Below are 21238 nucleotides of genomic sequence, written 5' to 3' on the forward strand. Positions count from 1 at the left end.
AAAGACTGTAAAGTTGGCCTTTTTTTGTCTTTATGTTAAAGGAAAATTCATTATAGATAGACTTTATATGGATCTTCTTTCACATCTGTGACGTACAAGAGAAACCAAACAGTAAGAAGGAGGAGTGAGAAGGGAGAGTGTTTCAGCTACGGGGATGAATTTTGATGAGCCATGGTGGTTTTATTCAAAAAGAAAATTAAAAAAAAAAAAAACAAAACCAAAAACAAACAAACAAAAAAAACCCAAACAGCTACTATGCCAGTCTGCCTTTGAAGTATTTTGTAGGTGCTGGGGCTTTCAAACATCTTGCAAACCATTGATTCTTAGTACTTAAATCTGTCACGATCGTGCCTTTGATATCATGAACTATGCTATGTGTGATTTCTCAGTGTTAGCTGCCTGGGGGCTTTATAATTGCTTTGCTGAATGGGGAGTTAGAGGTAATATCATCTCCACTGAAAGCCTAGAGGCCTCTCAGAACCCCTCTGGGAGGTAGGGAGGGGGGAAGGAAGGCTGGTTAAGCAGTGCTGTTCTTCCTGAGCAGCCTTGATTTCCTCTTGCTGCAGTAGCTTCTCCTTGGGATAGAAGATCACTTTGCACCCAGATGTTCCATTGTGTTCCTTGGGGAAATAAGCCATGACTTCATCTTTGTAGCTGTGTGTCTTTTGGGGAGGGAAGAATTGCATTGCCAATAGCAGCCCTTTGCTAAAAAAGCAGAACTGTAAAGGAACTGAGTTGGTGTTGGCAGAATGCATGGGTTAGACTTTAATATCAACTGGAGGTTATGTCATGACAGTTTCTGTGTATTAATCTGTCTGGATTGTCACTTGAATCTTTCTCTTATGCAATCTTCCTGTATCTGTGTGTGGCTCTTAATTCACTGAGGCAGAATACACGCCAGCTTTTCTCTCAGATGAGAGCTGAAGGAGTGGTCTTGCAAAACAAAGCCACCAAGGTAGCTGTTCAGACCAGCTTCTCCATTCAAGATCTCCTGATAAAACATTTCTGAGGAAAAGATACTAGCCTCAGTGTAAAGTCCTCATCAAAGAGGTACACTGTGATACAAAAACTGACAACCTCCCAAAATATCAGCTTCCTGAACCGTAGCAAAAGATTTCATATAGAAGCCTTAATACAATTTCTGAGTGCATGTGAAGTGCAAGCTCTGCCTTCTCGTGTCTTGCCCTCTCACAGCTGCTTGTTTGAAACAATCTCTGTTTAAATGAGCAAAAACTAGAAAAAGAATTTTGGACAGCAATATAATTGTATATCTGAGCAGTCTGAAAGACCTCTGTGCTCTGCCTGTGCTCTCCCCCTCTTCCCTCTCCTGAACGCAGCACTGGCGGGTTCAGCAATCTGTGTGTACTTTGTGTTTCCCTTTAATGGCCTCTAGATTACTAAGTCCAATGTGCTTGGACTAATAACTGACCTTTGACCTTGCTGTCAGCTTTCCTTTGTCAGGATCTGTCACTTTTCTGAGCAGTTTGGATGCATTGGTGATGGTCAGTTTCAGTAGCTGAGGCTCACTGGTGGTATGTGAAGTGTTAGGTTCTGGTACTTCCCATTTCAGATTCTTTTCCTCTGTAAGTGTTTGCAATGTTTTTTTTATTTTCTCAAGGCTGTGGAACAGGTCTTCAAACATTTTTCTATTTTAAGAACCACTGGCTTTTTTCCCGTGTCCAGGAATGGCATGGCCTTTACCATATGCTCTCGTTGGCAGGCTAAAGATTCTGTCTCCCTATCAGGAAGGTGCATTCAGAGGGTCCCATAACAGAAGACCTAATCACATGCTTAAAATGAATTAGATCTTTTTTAGTTCAGGCTGTCACTGTCAAGATCAGCTGCTTTCTGTGACAAAGAGAACAAAAATGTGCAGCTACCCAAGCAAGATCAACTCACCTCCCTTGTCTTGGTGAGAGCAACCATGTCAGTCAAAGAATTCAAGAGATGACTGAAGCCACAGGGGAACTCTTCAACTTCTAATTATGTATTATTCCAGCAATACCACCTTTCCCCAAGCCTTAGTATACATCTGAAGAAGGCTTCTAAAAATTCTGCTGGGGACAACTCCAGAGGACTGGCTTAGGGAGTCATGGCTCAATGCACAAGCCTTCCGGATCAGTGTTGTATGCTGCTTGCTTTTAGTTACTGTGAGTTTTCAATTCCTAAGAATTGTGCACTAAAGGAATTTTAATTAAAAGAACGTTAATTGATTTGCAAGTGGGATTGTAAGGCTTTTCTGTCATGTTAGCTTATTGATTGTTTCTCTTAGGCTTGGCAGTTCTGGTGCTTCACTTCAGAATTGCCGTTTTTATTAATCATTTCAATACCTGGATCTTTTCAATAGCAGGTGTGAAGTTTAGGTTAGTGTCTGTCACACTTTCTTGATCTGAAGATTGGATTTGTAGATTTTACAGAATCCAATTTTAAGGGAGTTGAGGTTTGCTTACTCAAATTACTTCCAAAAAAATAGCTGACAGAATTTGCTGTCAGTATCCAGAGCTAGTAAAAGGCAACAAAGGGGCTTAACAGTTTGATAAATTATTACATAATTGAATTGTACAAAAGTATGTGTTCATTTATATTCGTTTGCTACTGCAAACATATGTCATATGGGGAGTTACAACAAACTCAAATACCTTTATGGAAACATGAATATAAAACACTGTCTTGTCCTATTTTTATTATGTATCTTAAAATTCCACAAGCTCATGCTGAAGCTTAGTAAGTGTTTTATTGCATTGCACTGCAATCAATCTAGTGTTTGCTAGAGTGGTTCAGAGCTGAAGGGGCCCATGATTACAGGCAGGCTGGGTAATACTATCCAGGCTGTATTTGCAGCTTTGTTCATCAACCTCCTGCATACTCAGAGCTTTAGAACCTTTAGTTATTGGCAGAGATGTGTTTCTAGTAAATTTACGGGTGCCAGAAGTAATCTGGAGAGAAAAATTACACCATTTCATTTCCTGCAGTTGCTGACAAAAGAAAAATACACTTGTCAGTTCTTGAGGAATTTAATTCATCACTTTTTCAGAAGTAGCTGCAGACTTTGATCTGCAGTCAGTGTTGCTCTCTCATCAGCAGAACACAGCACATCATATAAAGAAATGGAGTTTAATATTAGAACTGGCCAGAGTAGAGAGTTGTGACAAACAGCCAACCTCAGAAAATGAAATCAGTCCACAAGGCTTTTAGCAACTGAACACAGTTGCATTTTATTCATTAGTATTTGAGGCCTTTTACAGCCTAGTTCTAGACTTTTCTTCCTAACTACTTCCAGTGAAAGGTTTCATCTGAGTAAGTTCTCCTCTATGCACAATCAGTCTTGTTTGCATCCAGCCTCTGTATGCTCTTCATACATACCCTGTCTATGGCTATCACAAAACAGAGCACTTTGACCTCATCAAATCTGAGGTCTACCAGTATTTGATGGCATTAATTGTGGTCCAGTAACATAGCAGACTGGGCCCACGAATGGCCTGAATTAACTGACACAAAGCTGTGGCAGCGTGTGGTCCTCCAACATGTTAGTTCTTGGAGTATGACATCATCAGCATTTATTTTCCTTGTTAGGAAGGGCTGGTCATCTCAGCTTCTGTGTGTGAGGCTTGGAAGATGTGTTAAGGAGCTAATTTTCATTTGTTGGGAAGATAAAGTTAAGAACTATCTTAAAGAGTATATTGAGGCAGATATAAACAGACCTAAGATACAGACTTGCTTTTTGTGGAAGAGTCGTTGTGTTTTTTAATTGATAATGTATACAGAAGGATGGTTTCCTAATCTAATTAGTATAGAAAACTTGTCCTGACGGAGCTGGCTTCTATGTAATTTATCTAATCTGGCCTAGAGTCATATTTCAATTTGTGCTGGTTTTTGGATTATTATTTCTTTTTCCCCACGAGGTTGTCACTTGCCACTTGTGGGCTCATTTCCAACAGTGCCCCATTAAAACTGATTTTCTGAAGTACATAATTTTAATTAGATTTCCTGAAAGATGTATTAAATAAAATGAAATTCATTTGTACTCTTGGCTCCTCATATCAGTAGGACTTCCTAGGGAATTAGACTGTAGCTCAGAGGTTGTATCTAAGCATTACTTCTCAACCTAAATGTTTGGCTACTTGTTAGTCCTGTCATGCTGACACTTCCATTTGCTTCTGCTTCCTAAATGACTTGGAGTATCTTGCTTGCCAAATGGACCTGGTGATTCTGTGTCATGTTGTGAACTGTAGCAACCTTCTAGTGAAGATTTAAACACAAAATGCTTTAAGTATTCAGCAGCCTGACAGATGGAACCTGCCAATTTATAACTAAATGTGCTCCAGATACGTGCAGGTTTGTACCTGTAGGAGAGTTGCATGTTGGCAATAAAAACTTTCCAAGATCCATCCCTGGTATGTTACACCAAGAACAGAGAGTGAGACTGTGTGGAACTGGAGTTTAGGTCTCGAGTCCTGCCTTGTGCCTGTTTACGAAGCAGGGCAAGACCAGACTCTTGGAAGGCAGAAAATAACACTGGGATACAGTGTTTTTATTTACAGGAGGTATACAGGACATGACACAAATTTGGCATTGTATGATGGTCAGGGTGTGTAAAAAGGTGTGTGGTTTTTTTTTTTTTTTTCCTTAATGGGAGTTTTAATGTGATGAGGAAAATAATTGTAATTAAGAAGGTAAGAAATGGCTTGGTGGTTTAGACTCGTGGCTTATCTAGCACATCCTGCTGTCTCCTGCAACAGTAGTCTGTTTGGAAACAGCACAAGCATCTGGCTGCTTCCTGCAGCACCTCCCTCCTGGCTAGTCACCATCTGCAGTAGCTGTGTTAGAGACACTCAAGGGCACATGTCTGCCTGTCCTCTTAACGCCTTGTCATGTGACTATTCTTAGGAGCCTGATTCCTTTTTTGCACTTGGTGGTACACCCCTGCCTGCCTCCTCCTGTGGCATTAAGTTCCAAGGGTTAATTCCTCATATATCTCTTTTTAAACCCATCTCCTGCTATTTCCGCTGCATGGTTCCTTACTTTGAGAGGTTGTCTAGGGCTTTGGTGAATAACAATTTTATGGTCCTTACCCACCTTTTGCATCATTTTTTAAACCTCGGTCATATCCCCCTTCAGCTTTCTTCTCTCCAAAAAGTTCTAACTTTGGTCTTTCCTCATACAGTGGCAATGCTGTTCTCTTCATCATTTGTTCTGTAAAATTTTCCACAGCACCACTCTATTCCCCTTCAGAGAAGAGGACAAAACCTGCATGCATTACTTAAAAGACATAGGCACAGCCAGGCTTCTGGTAGTGGCAAAATAACATGCTTGGTCTGGAGCCTCTCCTGAAGTTCATGCAGATTTTACAAGCTATTTTTGGCCTTGTGCTGCAGAGCACAGACAGGAGCTTCTCTGAGCAAAGTGTGTTTTGTTTTGTTTTGTTTTTTTTAGTACAATAAGGACCTAGAATAAACGGATAAGGAAAGAGACAAAATGAGGCAGTAGCGTTTGTACAACCCAAACCATAAAATTGTTGGTTATGTTTTTCTGGTTAAATGCAGACCAAAAGGATTATTTCGGCAAAGTTTTTCTTCCTGAATTTTGCCAGGCCATTTTCTAATGCCATTGGACACAAAGGTAACGGTTTGATCTCTTCAGGCAGTTGTGATGATAGAATAAAAAAAGCTGTTGAATAAGGGATCTGCTTTGAGAGCCGACTGGTGTCCATTAAGAATAAAGACATGTCTACCTACAGGCTGGAGAGGAGGATGGGACCTTCTGCTGAAGGGCTGTTTTAGTATCGGTTGGGTTTAGTTGCTCTTGCAGTGTTGGCAAATTGCTAAGCTGAGACAAAGATATGAAAAGTCTGCAGCTTGATACCTATGACTTCCCCAGAACTGTGGCCCCTGGTTCTGTACCCTTCCCACACCTGTCAGAAGTGGCTTTTCTTTAGTTTAGCTTCATTTTTTTTTTCCTCTCGGTGTATTGGTGTAGGAACTTAACGTTCGCCATGTGACGCTCTCTACGGATAAAGACAAGTATGGAGTGCGGCTGAGGGCAGAGCCGGATCACATGGTGCTGGGCAAGCGCCTGAAAGGGGCTTTCAAGCTTGTCATGGCTGCCATCAAAGAGCTGAAGAGTGAGCAGCTGGAGGAGTTCCAGGAGACGGGTATGTAGGGGTACACACCACTGAAGGATGGTGGTGTCCACCAGAAAAAAATCCAAAATCCTTTGGCTCCTTGGAACAAAATTAAGGAATTGCTCTTTGTTTGTGTGTATTAGTGGAATATTTGCAAGAAGAGATGCAAAAGTATCCTGTGGGCTTAGGGAAGCTTGAGGCCTACCTCCATGTTGTCAGCCCTATTATATTTTACATTAATGAGAACAGGAGAATAGTAATTTTTATTATTTTGCTGAGAGTAGATTAGAAGTGGCCACATAGCCTAATCTTAGGCTGTTGAAGGGCTGTTGAAAGGCCAAAACAGAGTGAGTTGTTCTGTAAGACTGAGTCAGATCTGAACTGAGTCTATGGGCAAGTTTTACTCTTTGAAAAGCATTGCTCCAATTCCAGATTCACAAGTGGGTGTGAATTTTCCAGCTATACTGGTTAATTGCTCAAATGTAAATTGTGATTAAATATACAGGTTATTTCTAAGTTTTATCCCATTGCGAAACAGTACCTGAACAGTTGAAGTGTCAGCATTTGAATGGGTTCTGCTGCCTGTAGAAGTGCGTGTATGAAAACCCCAAATGTGGGATAGGTCAGTGTTTCCTGCTAGTGCTTCACTGCAGTTTGGCTGCGTTGCAAACACACTGCACTTCATACATTTTCAATCTGGTACTTTTTTAAAGCTTTTTGAATTGAAAAAATGTTGCTTATTTTTTTTACTCTGATTGTAAGCAATGCTCTTCATCTGCCAATTCTGCAGGCACCATTGTTGTAGAAGGACATGAACTGCATGGGGAAGATCTTCGTCTCATGTATACCTTTGATCAGGTTGCAGGAGCATCTACCCAGTTTGAGGCACATTCTGATGCCCAGGTATTTTATTGGTATTTTATGTATCCTTTTTATCTGATTAAGGGAAGTGTTCCTCTAGAAGTAACATGAAAATGTTGAGGTGAAAGCTGGGTGGTTTTGTTCAGATAGTTCAACAAATTCCAGGAACCTACCTTCTGAATTTTGAGTGTTAAAGTGCTCTCTTCAACACAGTATTTTTTTAAGTGAGGAGCTCTGTAACAGTGTACCTGGGTTCCAGAGTGAGTTCTTATCTGCTGTTTCAAGTGTGTCATCTATTCATCTGTCTCCTGCACATGACCCCAGGTTTTAGTTCTGCTAGATGTTACACCAGACCAGTCCATGGTGGATGAAGGAGTTGCCCGGGAAGTGATTAATCGCATCCAGAAGCTTCGTAAAAAGGTTAGGACGCATTTTCACTTATTTCTAAGCGATCTTTGGGCAACATGCAGCAGCAGCTGACCTTTTTAATTAAACATGAAGCCCTGTATCATTTAATCCTCCTGTAGCTTTCTGATGAGACATAAATGATACAAATCATTATTTTCCTTCAGAATTCCCATATTACTAAGTAGCTCAAGCTGAACAATGAGCTTGCTATACATCATCCGTAGTGCACGAACTAATTTATTTTGCTGACCCTCTCGGTTTCTGTCTTCAGCCCCGTAGCAGAGGTTCAGTCCCAGTTAAGCAGCTCTCGGGCCTGACTTCCTCCTGCCAAGAATTACCTTCTGTTCCATCTTGGTTCCGGTGGCTTACGTCAGCTGGGCTGGTGAGAGCCCAGACATCCGAGCCTAGGACTGCTAAAAGAAACAAAGGGGTGGCTTAGCATTTCTGGCACTGGCTCGTGTAGCCACGTTAATGATTCCGCTCGACATTGTTCTCAGCATACATACAAATGATGCTGCCTGACCTTGATGTCAGAGCGCTTGGAACCAACAGAGCTTCCCTCCACAACACTCATGCAGAAAGAGCTGCACTCCCTGTCTCCATTCTGTGCCCAGAAAGCAGGGTCACCACGGAGGCGATGACAAGTCTAAAAGCATTTCTTCTGCAGAGGACGTGTAGTAATATTTAATTTTGTACAAAGAATCTGAAGGGTTTCAGGACTCACGAACCAAACCAGTCCCCTGTCCCCTCATGCACATCCACACTGCAGACGTGGAGCCTGTTGCTCTCTGAGCTGTGTAGGCTTTTCCTCCTCAATGGCAGCACGGTAGAATTTGTATCTTTTGCAGACTCATGCCTGAAGAAATCTTGCAGGAGCTCTAAATGATGCATAGAGAAGATTTTCATGGGACAAATTTTTTTGGAAAGATATCTGTACAGTTAAGACTACGTGAATTTTCAATATAAGATTGAAAAATGACAAATCTGTACCAAAACATTTATATATATATATGTACAGATATAAAATAATGTATATGAAAAAAAATGCAGATTTATTTCTGTGTAAAACAAAAATAGGAAGGAATGTGACCATGAAAAGAAAACACTCTCATAAGTTACTGGATGATTTAAATTTACTTCTGCAACAATATAAGGCCATAATTTATTTTCACTTAAATGAACACCAGAATACTTAATCTTGCCTAATAATTATAATTTTAATGTGCACCTATTCTGTCATTCTTTCATTCCCAATCCTTTTACAAAAGTGTACACATAGTAAAAACTACAGGTTCCAGATCCACAGTAGCTATCACTGGCACTGGGGCAGTCATCATTTTTAGCAGATTTTAGAATTAAAGTTTTCTTGGTGCAGTTTTTTTTTACTTGAAAACACTTTCTTACCGAAGCAGAATTTTGCTCTAATTCAGCTTTAATAAGTGTGCCATTCAAATTAGTTGCTCGTTTTCTGAGGTATATGTTAGTGTGTGAGATGTGACAGAACTAAATGTGAAAACTTGGAAGTCTAGTCACAACCTTCCAAAACAATTACAGAATGTTTTGGAGACTGTTGGGTGTTAGGGAAATGTCAGCAATTGAGCAATTGTTCCATAAGGAGGGTTTAATTGCAGGCTAACAGGATGTGTCAATGCTAGTGAATTCTCAGGCATCAGGAAAACCTTTTGGCTGTATTTGGGAGGATTTCAGCTCACTAAAGGGATGAGTTGGCAAATGAATTTGGAAGGGAGACATTTGAATAAGCTACACTACTGGGTCATTATCTTTTGAAGAAACCCTCACCATGTTTCAAGCCTCTTTCTTGCCACTCTGATAAAAGAATTGTTTTATTCTAAATCTTTTATGGATACTTTTAACAAATGTCTGGTAAATATTTTTCTAACATTTTTTTTTTTTTTACCTTTAATATTCTTTTAGTTTGCATATGTGAAAATCATCTTCCTGTCACTAACAGTATATTTGGTGTATCCTACAGAGAAATCTGGTTCCTACAGATGAGATCACAGTGTACTACAGATCACATCCAGAAGGTGACTACCTGGATACTGTTATTAAGGAACATATGGATTTTATTTTTTCAACAATAAAGGCTGCCCTGAAGCCTTACCCGGTGCCTACCTCAAAAGAAGTTCTCATCCAGGAAACAACCCAAGTAAGAAGGAAAAAAACACTGACTGTATAGCTCATTTTGTCTGCTTTTAGCTGAACAGTAAGCTTCAATTACAGAAAGATTGTGTCAATATTTATTTGTGGAGTATAGTGGATATTGTTCCATATTTATAAATTTCCATATTGGTCTTTTTTGCTTTAAAGAAAGAAAATAGTTGGGTTCTGCATGTGTGGTGTTTTTGAAAAGGAAGCTGCTTGGATACTAAAATAGCTGAAGGTAGTTGTTTGTGTAAGCTTAATACACGTAGTTATTTGTACTTGGATGAATGAATTGTTTAGACAGCAAAAATATTGTTGCTCTGATTTCTTTAAGTTGATATGCTTTTGTATTAGAAAAGTTCTCCTCCAGGGCTAAATTTAGCCTTTTGGCTTAAGACCAACTTCAGTAATTAGTGTTTTTTCTCCCTTGTTGTTGCTGAAGTTGTCTTTTGCAACAATGTAGTTTCACAGCTTATTATTGCAGCAGCAGATTTGAACTGTTCCCTTGGTTTTCTTTGATCCTTGCTTCTGACACGTTTTGAGATACTTTTGCCATGGTTTTATTCAAACTTACTGTATTCAAAAGGCATTCCTAATAGAATCAAGGGTGAAATATTCTTCAATCTACATGTCATGCTAGACCAGAAAGACAAAAACTTACAATATATCCACCTTCAAATATGATTTACAGAATGGCTTGAGGGCCAGAGAATAGCTGAAAGGAAAATGCATATTTTATCCATCTTAACGACAGCATATTTAAAGGAAATGCTTTATACTTAATTACACTTGTAAAGTTGTACGGATTTGAAAGAAAGCTCTGTTTGGTCTTTTGCAAAGCTACTAGTTTAATTTAGTGACAAACACAGGAAAAAACACTCCATAGAAGTGGAGAATATTGTGGATGAGAAATGGGTGAAAATATTTTACTATCTCTTCTAAGTACTTGATTGGGATACTGCTGATGGACACTTTGATGCTGTCAACATCAAATCTGAATTAAAATGTTAAAGCAGCCGGAAAAATCCCGTACAGTGCTGGGATACACTTGTCTGAATGCCTTCCTCTGAAGTGGCCTGGTACCTCAGCTCTAATGTTGATCGCTGTATCTTTCTGTGAAGCTTGTATGCCTGTGCAAGTGTGGTTCCCCTCCACTATTTTTTTTTTTTTTTCCTGTTTTCTAAATCTTAATTCAGCAGATTCTAGTGAGGAAAAACAGTGCAGAAAGCTGAGGGATGAGTCTATGGATTAGTTTTAAATAATGCTGTCTATGTAAAGATGAAATCTTGCCCTGACGGAAGGTGCTGGTTATTATGGGTGTAATTGATAGCTTTTGTCTGGATGTCTGCAAAAACCAGATGTCCCTTCAGTTTTGGAAACGATGAACTAGGATGCAAACCAGAGATAGGAGGTTTGAGAGTCAGGCTTGTGCAGTTGCACAAATGTTGGATTACTGACTGAGACAACCTAAAACATTTTAACTGAAATAACAGTATATGCAATGGAGAGTTCTGTGTGGGTGTTGCAGCTGATGAGTAAGTTTACAGAAATGTAATTGTCTTGTGATGGTCCTATGGCCAGCGTACATCTTGGGCCTGGAGGGTTTTTTTAAACAAAAGCATTAAGAGGGAGTTAGTTATTGCAAATCCTGCGTACCAAAGCTGTGCAGTTTATCTGGTAAATGGAGGCAAAGAAAAACTTCATAAGTTGTTATTATTTTACTTCAAGGAGTCTCAATCACTACAAAGTACATTCCTGTAGAGTCAGCCTGTAGTCTTTGCCATGCGGATTGCCTTCTGCACATTTAGATGGTTACTGTGCTCATCCACTTGCTGTGCCTCTGAACTGTTAGTCACACACTTTACAGGTTGCAGAGGGAAGATGATGAGGGAAATTTTAGTGCAACTGTAAAGTCTTCCTTGGAAGCCTGGCTTCCTGGGACTGCAGGTGTGGTTTGTTTAGGGCAGCTGTTTGATGCTGTGCTCCGTGTTCTGCTGCAGCTAGCTTGTCACATTCACAGCAGTGAATAAAAATACCTGAAATGAAAAAGCCCTTCTTTAGAAATCCTTTCAGTGCGGAAGTTTGGCCCTTTGTGAAGAGCTGAGGACAGCTGCAGCTGTGTGCAACAAAATGTGTAGTTTGGTGCATCAGGCACAGCCGTGGTTAGGGGTCAGCAGTTTCAGGCAGAAAAGCTAGGAAAATGTGACTTCAAATTGAATTGTGCATCAGCTGTCTTCTGTTGGTGGGGGCTAATAAGCAACACTGACGTGGAAAATGTTTTAATGACTATTACACCCTTTCAGATATAAAAGCAGATGCAAGGTAAAAGAACAAAGCATGTAATTCGAGAGGTGAGGGTGTGAGTCACCTGTGACAGGATCATTGCACCAAATTTCTTGAAAGGAGTTAGAGAATTCTGCATGATGTCAAACGTATGTCAAGACTGGGACAAAATTGAAATGCAGTCTGTCTCTTCTGCAAGCATTTTGATGACATTCAGGATCATTATTTCTGTGAAATTATCCTGGATCAATTTTTGATGCAAGGCCTTAATTGTGAACCAAAGTCCCAAAGGCTTCCTCTGAAAAGTAGCAAAAAAACCAAATCAGCAGTTTCACAGAAAGCAACTGGGACAGAAAAGCAACTACTTGAAAAAGGAATTTTTAATTGCTGGTGGAATGGGTAAACACAAAATGAGATTTGTTGTTCCATAAGTGTTGTTCCCTACTTTGTAATAGGAGCTCCGTAACAAGTGGTGCTGACAAGTTGGTCTGTTCACCCTTTAGACCCTCTCTAAATTTACCCCAAAAAATTGGCTTAGATGGCCATTAGTATCAGTTGTTCATGTAAGTGATTTCTGGATATTTGCTTAATTAAAATTTTTAACTAAGAGACCTTTTAAAGTGTGATTCTCATGAAAATTGGTGCAGGTGCAGGAGCAGTTCCAGCCCATACTTATTTCAGGAGAAGCCTTGTGGTTGGAAAAAGCATTAAAAAAGCTGTTGTTTAGGGCCTCTACAAAATAAGTCTGTTTCTGCAGCATTGCTGCAGATTTTCAAGCCACTTCATCCTGACTTGTTTGCAGAGGAAGGTCCATGTTCCATTTCTTGCGGAAGTGTTTCAAGTCTGAATTGATTCCCTGGTACCCGATGGGGAGATGCTCACAAAGGCTGACTTGGTGCCAAGGGCCCTGCTGCCCCTGGCTGTTCTCGGTAGCCCCCTGGAGGCAGAGGAAAGCTTCTCCAGACAGCAGCTGAGAGCAGGGTCCTGCCTTCAGATACTCTGGGAGAGTGCTCCTCTCAAGTATATTCAACTTGTGGATTGTATTTTGGGAGACTGCTCATCACTTTTGAAAATTAGGCTGGTTTATTCCCCTCCATATTTCTTATGTGTTAAATACTGCTATATTTTAACACATATATTTAAGACAAATTCAAGTTGCTATTTGATTTTTAAGTCCTGTTTGGTGTAGGACAACAAGATGTTAATGTTTATTTCAGGTAAATGTTTCGATGTGGTTGTTTAATAAACAATAATAAATTATAATATTCCTCTTTCTTCAGCTGAAGGGTTCAGAGCTAGAAATTACGCTCGTCAGAGGTGGTTTGTGTCAGTGTGTTGGGCCAGCCTGTGCCTACGTCAACCTGAAAGTTTGTGTTAATGGGACAGAGCAAGGTAGGAAAGTACCAGGTTTGATTTGTCAGTAGTGGTGTGAAAAGGTTATTTGGAAAATGGTGTGATGAGTGTTTGAGCCACAAATTTGTTTGAAAGATGGTGCAAACGTTCTTCAATAGTAACGATAATATTCTTGAAAATAAGTTTATTAAAAGTAAAACCACATGTTGTCCATGATGTCTTCTGAGGTGGACTTGAAGTACTTGGGTGTGCACATGAACTTCTGGTATTCTGCAGAAGGGTCTGTGTGTGGGTAGCTATAGGGAGGCATCGACACTGTATCTTTGTGTGTACATCCCCCAGTGCTCAGTCTGTCTCTTGGGAACTTTAATTCTTGGTGTAGTGCTGTAAATGTAGGCGATGCCTTTCTGGGGGGGGACATACTGTATTTTGAAAATGTAGATATGAAGTATAGAGCTGAAAAGAATACTTAAAACTAGAAAACATAACTATGTCTTGGATAATGGAGAGAAAACTAAATGTACTCTCCGGAATTTTTTTTCTTTCCTGCATGTGATTGCAGTTGATGTCAGTGTGCCTTGTTTTACATGGTTACAAAGCTGCTTACTGAGTTGTAATGAACGTAACTGTATAAGCTGGTGAACATCTCAGCAGGCACAAGGGTCAGGTTTTAATCAACATATTATTGGAATATAATTCAGTGACATCAAAATTTGACTGTTTTGTTAATCAACCCAAATATAACTTCCATACTCTAGTTCTGAAGTACATTTGAGGCCGTGCCCCTGTTTTCTTTCTTTTTCCTTCTTATTAAAAAATTTCTGGGAGATGCAGTGTTGTCTATTTAAGTCTGCTTAGAAACTCACTGGAAGTAATTGGGAAAAGTCATCAGAAAAACATTGAAACATGGATGTTGCTTCCAAACTACATTTTAATTTCTTAATTTTGGCTTTAGATGGTGTGTTGCTGCTGGAAAATCCAAAAGGAGATAACACCTTGAACTTCACTGGACTTGTAGATGCTGTATCCTGCATTTTTGGTCTTAAAAATTCAAAACTGACAGTTTTTAATGGAAAAAAAGGTAAATGGAGCATGACAAGGAAAATTTAAGGTCTTTGTAGCAGCAGGTAGGAGTTATTTGCTGTGTAATTGTTCTGTATATATACAAAGTTGGCAAGAAAATGTGTAAGGAAATATTCTGTTTTATAGTACTTACTTTATGAGACTGTGTTTATAGTCACATCAAAATGTTTCCAAAAGCTGCTGCTAAATGATGCTTATGTCTTCTGCTATCTTACTTGCTTTGGGGTTCTCATCAGGGCAAAATGTGATTTATTTCAGAAAGTGTTTGCATTGGGTCCAGGCCATGCTATACATTGCTGGCAAGCTGCCATCAGATTTTGCTTAAGCAAAACCTAAATTGAATGCTAAGGGCTCTCTGTAAAGGAGAAAATATTGCTTTTTCACCCCAGAGAAACTTGAAGATCTGCATTTCTTCTTTTTTATGAAAATCAATCTAATATTGATGTATTGAACTTTGCCTCCATTAAGGCATGGGAATGTAAAGTATCCTCTATGGATTATACAGAGATTCACAGGCTCTGGCATTGCTGGGTTTATTACAAAGATAATAGAGCTGAAACAGAGAAGAAAAACTTTTTGAAAGATGTTGCAATTAGTCACCATGACACCCCAGCAGCAAACTGGCTTTTGCTGCCCTGAGGTGAAGGGGCTGTTTTAGTATTGCATTACGTAGAATATTTCAGTCCATCAGAAAAAGTCCCATCTCAAAAATCAGCACTCTGGAAACAAATTCACACTAATAACCAAACACCTTTTGGAAAAAAAATACAGAGTGCTTAACAGTAGCCATGCCATGGTATGACTTCAGAGATGTTTAAATAGTATTAGTAAACTCTTTGTATGTTCTCAGTGTTATCTACAGGCACCCCTTGAAGTGCTATCTTCGTTTCCACACCATTCATATAAAGTCTAAAATGAGCGACAGAAGTGATAAAATCCTTGGTAATTGGATGGCTACAGAAACTTTTGCTGGCGTGTTTTCATACAAATATTACTGAAGCAACGTTTAAGCAGGAGGTAGTTCAACTGGCTACTGTGAAAGGCTGTTTTGGGGTGCCCACAGGGCTGCTAAGGGTCACCAGTTTGTGTCTACTCATGACATCAGGAGGGCAGTAGTCTTAGTTGTGTCTGTGAGATCACTGTTACCATCTCTGTCTTTACTTTTCTTACTTGCATTTTCCTGAAAGTATTTTTAGAAGAAAGTTTTGGGGAGGTTTCAACCGTACCTGATGTAATCTACTACCTTACTGTGATAAAACCTCCAAAGCTGTGCTCAGCTGAACTGAATTATTAAGCCTTATTTGGTTTGTTTTCTGCCACTAACAGGACAAAAGGATGCAGCATGAATCTGTTAATGCTGAATTCCTAAAGCAGGGGGTAAAGAGAATCTAAACCTTCCCTGCTCCTCAAAGGTTCTTTTCTGATGTAATAACAAAAGCTCTATTTCTTTTCTTTTCTTTCCATGTTGCTTGCCTTCTGTAGGAATTGTTTTGGGACCTCCCATCTTGGTGTGCCAATTTTAAACTTTGGGCAGAGTGGGTTTCTTTTTCCCTGCCCGCTTATTAACAGCGTGGAAATTCCCTTTGAAATATGAGATTATCAAGTTCCCTTCTCTTGCAGTTTGGCAGAGGTCTCCAATGAGTATTGATCAGAAGATACGACTCCCAAAGGAGTCAGGGCTAAAGGCACGTACAAAGAAGATAGTTCTTAAAGACGTTAGAGAACAGAACCAGAATTCCTGATGATTGGTTTGGGTACAATCCCTTTGCTTTATGTGCCCAACCTTTGCACGGGTAGTGGTAGATGAGGCCTATGGTGATTCCAAGGTCTTTGGAGGTGTGGCAGAGGGTTGGTGTCAGCCCCTCTGTTGAGAGGAATTGCAAGGGGAGGTCGTGCACTCCCAACAAATTATTGTTGAATTGTTCCCATGTGTGTTAATAAAATTGCAACCCAGTAAAACTGTATTTCTGTCTCCTTATTTTCCTTCCTGTGGTTTTTAGGGCTGTCTACTTTACTTGCAGTAATTTATTATCTTATTTTCTAATTATAATGAAGATTTACTTAGGGTTGCATAATGGCACAAAATCAGGCAGTTCTTGTTTTAAGGCAGGCTGAAATACGACCTGTCCCTGTTTTGCTGTGCAACATTGAAATAAAGGGATAAACATTTCTTCCCCAACAGTGTATCGATGTATTTTGAGTAACTGCACAAACACTGAGCAAGGCTCTGGGATTTGTATTGACCTTCAGAAACTGAGCATAGCATTTGTCTCTCTTTGTATTAAAAAAAGATTAATTGTTTAAAGGAAAGAGGCTGGGCTCTGGGGAGATGCTAAAATCAGTTGTATGTGCCTTTCCTTTTGCTCTAGATTGCTGAAAAGCTGAAAACTTTCTAAATTTCTTACTGGGAATGCTTTTTGACTTGCACTCAGCTTTCATGGAAGTAGAACATACTGAAAAAGGCCTTTTAAAAAAAATCCAATTTATTGATCTTTATGGGAATATATGAAGCTGTCTATCCCATAGGGCTTAAAAAAGGGGGGAAGAGACGCTTAAAAATCCCCCCACAAACTTCTTAGGCCATGTCTTAGTTCATCTCTGATTTTCATGAGTAATTTTTTTTTTATTCCATTCCTAGCACTGTTTCCTGAACCTACTCCTGACTTCCTTTCTGTATGATGAAATCTTGATCATTCCTCTCCACTTATTAATTTATTTTCTTGCTTCCCTGTAAGTAAAACCCAAAGCAAAGCCCTCTCCTGTGCCTGAGCATGTGCCTTGCACCTCAGCATACCAAAGAAGGGTTTGGGTAGCTGGCGGATGGCCACCACCAGCATCACACCTTCATTCTTGAAACAGAAGTTTAGAAGCAGCTATGAAGTTTTGCCCTTCTCTTTAAAGCTATATGTTATGTACAAGAAAAGCTTATTCTTAAATGTAGCATTTTAGAGTCAGATGTGCCTGTTCTTTAGGTACAAGCAATGCACAATTCTTACAAGAAATTAAATTTATTAATTCTTCCTGGATCTGGTCTTTGGAGTAATTTTTATACCTGCAAAATCTCTGTAGCAGAGTGATGTTATTTCTCTGTATCTTTAATGTTGTGGCTATCAGCTGCTATTTTTACCTCTGTGCTAGACAGGCTCGTGTAGGTAGTGCAGAATGCAGCCCTATGTACTTCAGTGGTAGTACAGAAACCTCATTAGCTTCTCATCCGAGTGCATCAGGGTGCTGGTATTACTTCTAAAATCCTTTGAGACAGGGGTCTTATTTTGGGTCTGATCTTCCACCATTTTCTAAATACTCATGGCTGGAGTCATCTGCTGAATGCTGACATTAAGCACAAATATTAATGCAGGGGGCATTATTAATGAGCTAACCAGCCACTGATTTTACATTTATTGGTGTTGCATAGTAACACATACCCAGTGGTGCTTCAGCTGGGGAAGTCAGAGTACAACCTAAGGTCATAGGTCTTAATTGAACAAGATAGAAATGATCAGCCTAAGTGAATAATTTCTTGCTCATTTTAACTGAATTAACTCTTTACTCAGTAAGTAATCATACTGTATATTTCTGTGCATAAAAAATGTTACATGGGAGCTTATTTCAACAGTGAGTGAAGTACTCTGTTAAGAAAACAACATTTCAGTGCAAATTCTGTTTTCCAATGCTCTCGAAATGCTCTTGAGGAAGGAATTGCAAAGAGGGAAATACTTCCACAGTGGAATCAGTAGTTAGAGAGGCTTGTTGTCAGCTAATCGAGTGAGAACTGGACCTGTGATGGCCTGACTGGTCTCATTTTCTTTTTCAGAACTGATAAACAAAACTGACTTGCTTAGTCTCAGCGGAAAGACTCTACATGTGACAACAGGCTCAGCACCCACTCTGATCAGCTCTCCTGATGCTCTGCTCTGCCAGTATATCAACCTGCAACTAGTGAATGCAAAACCACAAGGTATGCAGGGATACTGATCTCTCCCCATTTATAGGTTGAGCTTCTTGTGACAGGAATTTTGGACACTATCGTTTGCTTTCAATGGTAGATGGTGATTTTGTTTATTTTTTCCTATTGTTTTCTTTCTAACGAACACAATGTTTACATAAAGCTTTTCATAAAGTGAAAAGGAGAGGCAGCTTGAGATAAGGGACAGCATTTACACATGAACCCTTCAGGATTGTTTTCCTGTTGCTGACCATCAGCTCACCTGTGCAGTCTATTTTAAAAAGCTGAGTCCAAAACTGACCAAAATGGAAGGTGGAGCCAGCTCTTTACCAAGATGTTGTAAACCACCTGTGAAACACTTCTTAGTGCTTTTTAAAAGCCAGATGAATTGTATTCTTAACCTCATCTGGACTAGAGATGATGTGTATGTAATTCTGTTTCACAGCTGCTGTCTTGTGACTTCAACTCTGATACCTCCTGTTGGCATAGCTATGTCCTTAGTAACTTGCTCTTAAACTGGTGTAAGTCCTTTCTGGACTGTCCCTGTGGAATCTTGCTGACACTGCTGGGAACCCACTTGAGTCAAAAATGTGGCTTTAACTGGGGATTTGATCATCAGAAGGTTCTTTGTGATCTTCTGTAGTGGTTTGTGTGTCCCGTTGATAAGTTTCCATTTTCAGTCTCTGTTATCCTGTTGATACATATAAAGCATCCTGCAGAGATTTCTTTTGTTTGTCAAGCTGTTAGTAATCACTTCTGATTCTGTAACTTAAATATCTGTAAGTTTAGTGAATATCCATGGGTTGGTATTGGTAATTACTCAGCACTGTGAAGAAACAGAGATGAAATTGATGAAGAAATCCTAAATTTCAGTTTACCAAGATAAGTGAAATACTGTCATTCCTCACCAGTAGTGACTCAACTGTTTATCTTGTTCAGAATGTCAGAAAGGAATGGTGGGAACTCTTCTAATGGAAAATCCTGTTGGTCAGAATGGATTAACATACCAAGGCCTTCTACATGAGACTGCAAAGGTTTTTGGGCTCAGAAGCAGGAGGCTAAAATTGTTCCTGGATGAAGCGCAAACTCAGGGTAAGCACGAATTTTTGTGTTGCTTGTCGAAGGATGCTTGCAGGTTTTTGTAGAGGAGCAGCTAATGTAGCCTTAGAACTAGTTTAATTGCTAAGTGTATGGGGTTTACACATTGGCTTCTAATTTTGTCCAGTAATTCAATATTTGTTTAATAAAATCCTTTAAGCACGCATAGGTATTTAGCAATTCTAAGCTCTGATGCGTTCCCTTCATGAAATGGCCAAGACAAGTTCTGTGAAAGTTCTTCCCTTTGAAATGAGAAGGTCAGTCAGCAGTGTAAAGGGTCACACATGCTGCTGTGACCAAGCAGAGCGAATCTCCTCCTGGGAGTGACTCTGAAGCGTGAATATTTTAAGAATGTGTTCAGATTGTTCCTGTAACATTGCTATTGTGCAGATACTATTTTTTTCCCCCTTTCTGTAGGAGAATGGGAGTGGGTGGAAAAGAGTATCGGATCTATTTTAGAGTTGTGTGAGTAGGTCAAACTTGGTGGGGTCCAGCAGCTGCAGTTCATTCACAATACCTGGGAAGTAGGAAGCTTTATCGCATAGTCACAGATCTGAAATGTTAAGAATCTTTCAAAACCACAGACAGATGGTGAGGCTTAGAAACAACAATCTCTGATTCATGAGAAAGATAAGACCGAGGACGTAGCCACCTGTAGTGCGAAAACGTTGGACCTGAGAAAGATTTGGGGCTTGATTTGACAGGAATAGATTGGAAGCTACGTGGTAAAAAGAACCCAGGTAGTTCTGTGTATTCAGGAAAGTTCAGCTCTTCACAAGAAACGGTGAAGAGGATGCTGTCTCCAGTTTATTATGGTGGCATGATTTATAAGCTGTTTGGGAAGGATACATGATGCTCTGCCTTGACATACCATGTTAGGTTACATGTCCAGAGGTTAGACATCTTGTTTAAACTTGTTGTCTAATCCTAGGGTGGGATGAATTTCCTCGGAGATGCCTCTCAGCATCTGATGATGAGGGGAGAAGGAGTGTAGTTGATTGAAGCTGGGGTCCCTTAGCTCTTTACTTGGGATGGAGGGGCTCAAGTAGGATAGATTAGAATTAGAGCAGGGTGTGAGAGGGTTTGTTGTGGAATTTTTTTTGACGTACCTTGAACTCTGTTTATATACAGAAAGCCATTTTTGTAAGTAAAATAGGTCTGAAGTGTTGATAAGACTTTCTAGTGATAGTGTGAGCTAATGCTAAAAAAAATGTGCTGAATGGTATTAGCAGAGAGAGCAGGAGACTGTAGTGTTCAGAAATGGCACAAGGTGGAAGAACCAAGTGTATGAACCACACTTCAGCTGCATCCTCAAAACGTGTCTGTGTGCGAAACCTTGCTGAGTGGGAACTCAGCCATTCAGGAGCCACTGATGTTTTACATAATTCTTTTTTTGGTTTCTAGCGTTGTTACAGGGCAAAAGGGGCTCACAGCAACATATGATTTAGTTAAGCTACTAAAGTGACTGTTGTAGAAAACTGCTGAGCTTTGAAAGAGGGAAGTAACTGACAAAAGGGGAAAGTGTACAGCCTTTAAATCACAGCTTAAGTAAGGGGTTTTAAAATGCCTTTACCTAAAAAGGAAATCAGTAAAATCATTGCAACATATTTGTAGTATGAATTCTCTAGAACTATTTAAATAAGATGTATAAAGTGACAGTTCACAGTGATGTGAAATATGAGATCTGATAGCTCTTCAAAGGCTAAGCCAACTGATTTGGTCTTTTTTAGACTCAGAACACAGAGAACTTGGTCCTGGAGGTTTGTGTAGCTAACACACAAGCATAGCTATGCTTCTGCTATCTCAGATTTAATTTTCACCATGCAGCTCTCTTAACACCACTTTTTAATCGTATAAACACTGACATGGTTGTAATTTGTCTTCAGATTGCTTTATCAAGACGAGGAAGTTGATGAGGC

At 39.7% G+C, this 21238-nt stretch overlaps 1 protein-coding gene across 1 annotated transcript in view; it reads left to right on the plus strand.

The window, feature by feature from the left end:
- The window catches only part of IARS (isoleucyl-tRNA synthetase), a gene marked incomplete at its 5' end in the record, with an annotated part of 57901 nt that extends 38535 nt beyond the window's left edge, over positions 1-19366 (plus strand). The window contains 8 exons of the mRNA XM_008938395.1: positions 5977-6151; positions 6912-7024; positions 7307-7402; positions 9384-9560; positions 13120-13231; positions 14148-14273; positions 18090-18233; positions 19161-19366. Coding sequence (XP_008936643.1) covers positions 5977-6151; positions 6912-7024; positions 7307-7402; positions 9384-9560; positions 13120-13231; positions 14148-14273; positions 18090-18233; positions 19161-19366 — 1149 coding nt within the window. The remainder of the gene's footprint in view (positions 1-5976; positions 6152-6911; positions 7025-7306; positions 7403-9383; positions 9561-13119; positions 13232-14147; positions 14274-18089; positions 18234-19160) is intronic.
- Positions 19367-21238: the final 1872 nt, after the last annotated feature.

This window comes from Merops nubicus, unplaced genomic scaffold (genome assembly GCF_000691845.1).
Source record: "Merops nubicus isolate BGI_N331 unplaced genomic scaffold, ASM69184v1 scaffold9734, whole genome shotgun sequence".
Taxonomy (NCBI): domain Eukaryota; kingdom Metazoa; phylum Chordata; class Aves; order Coraciiformes; family Meropidae; genus Merops; species Merops nubicus.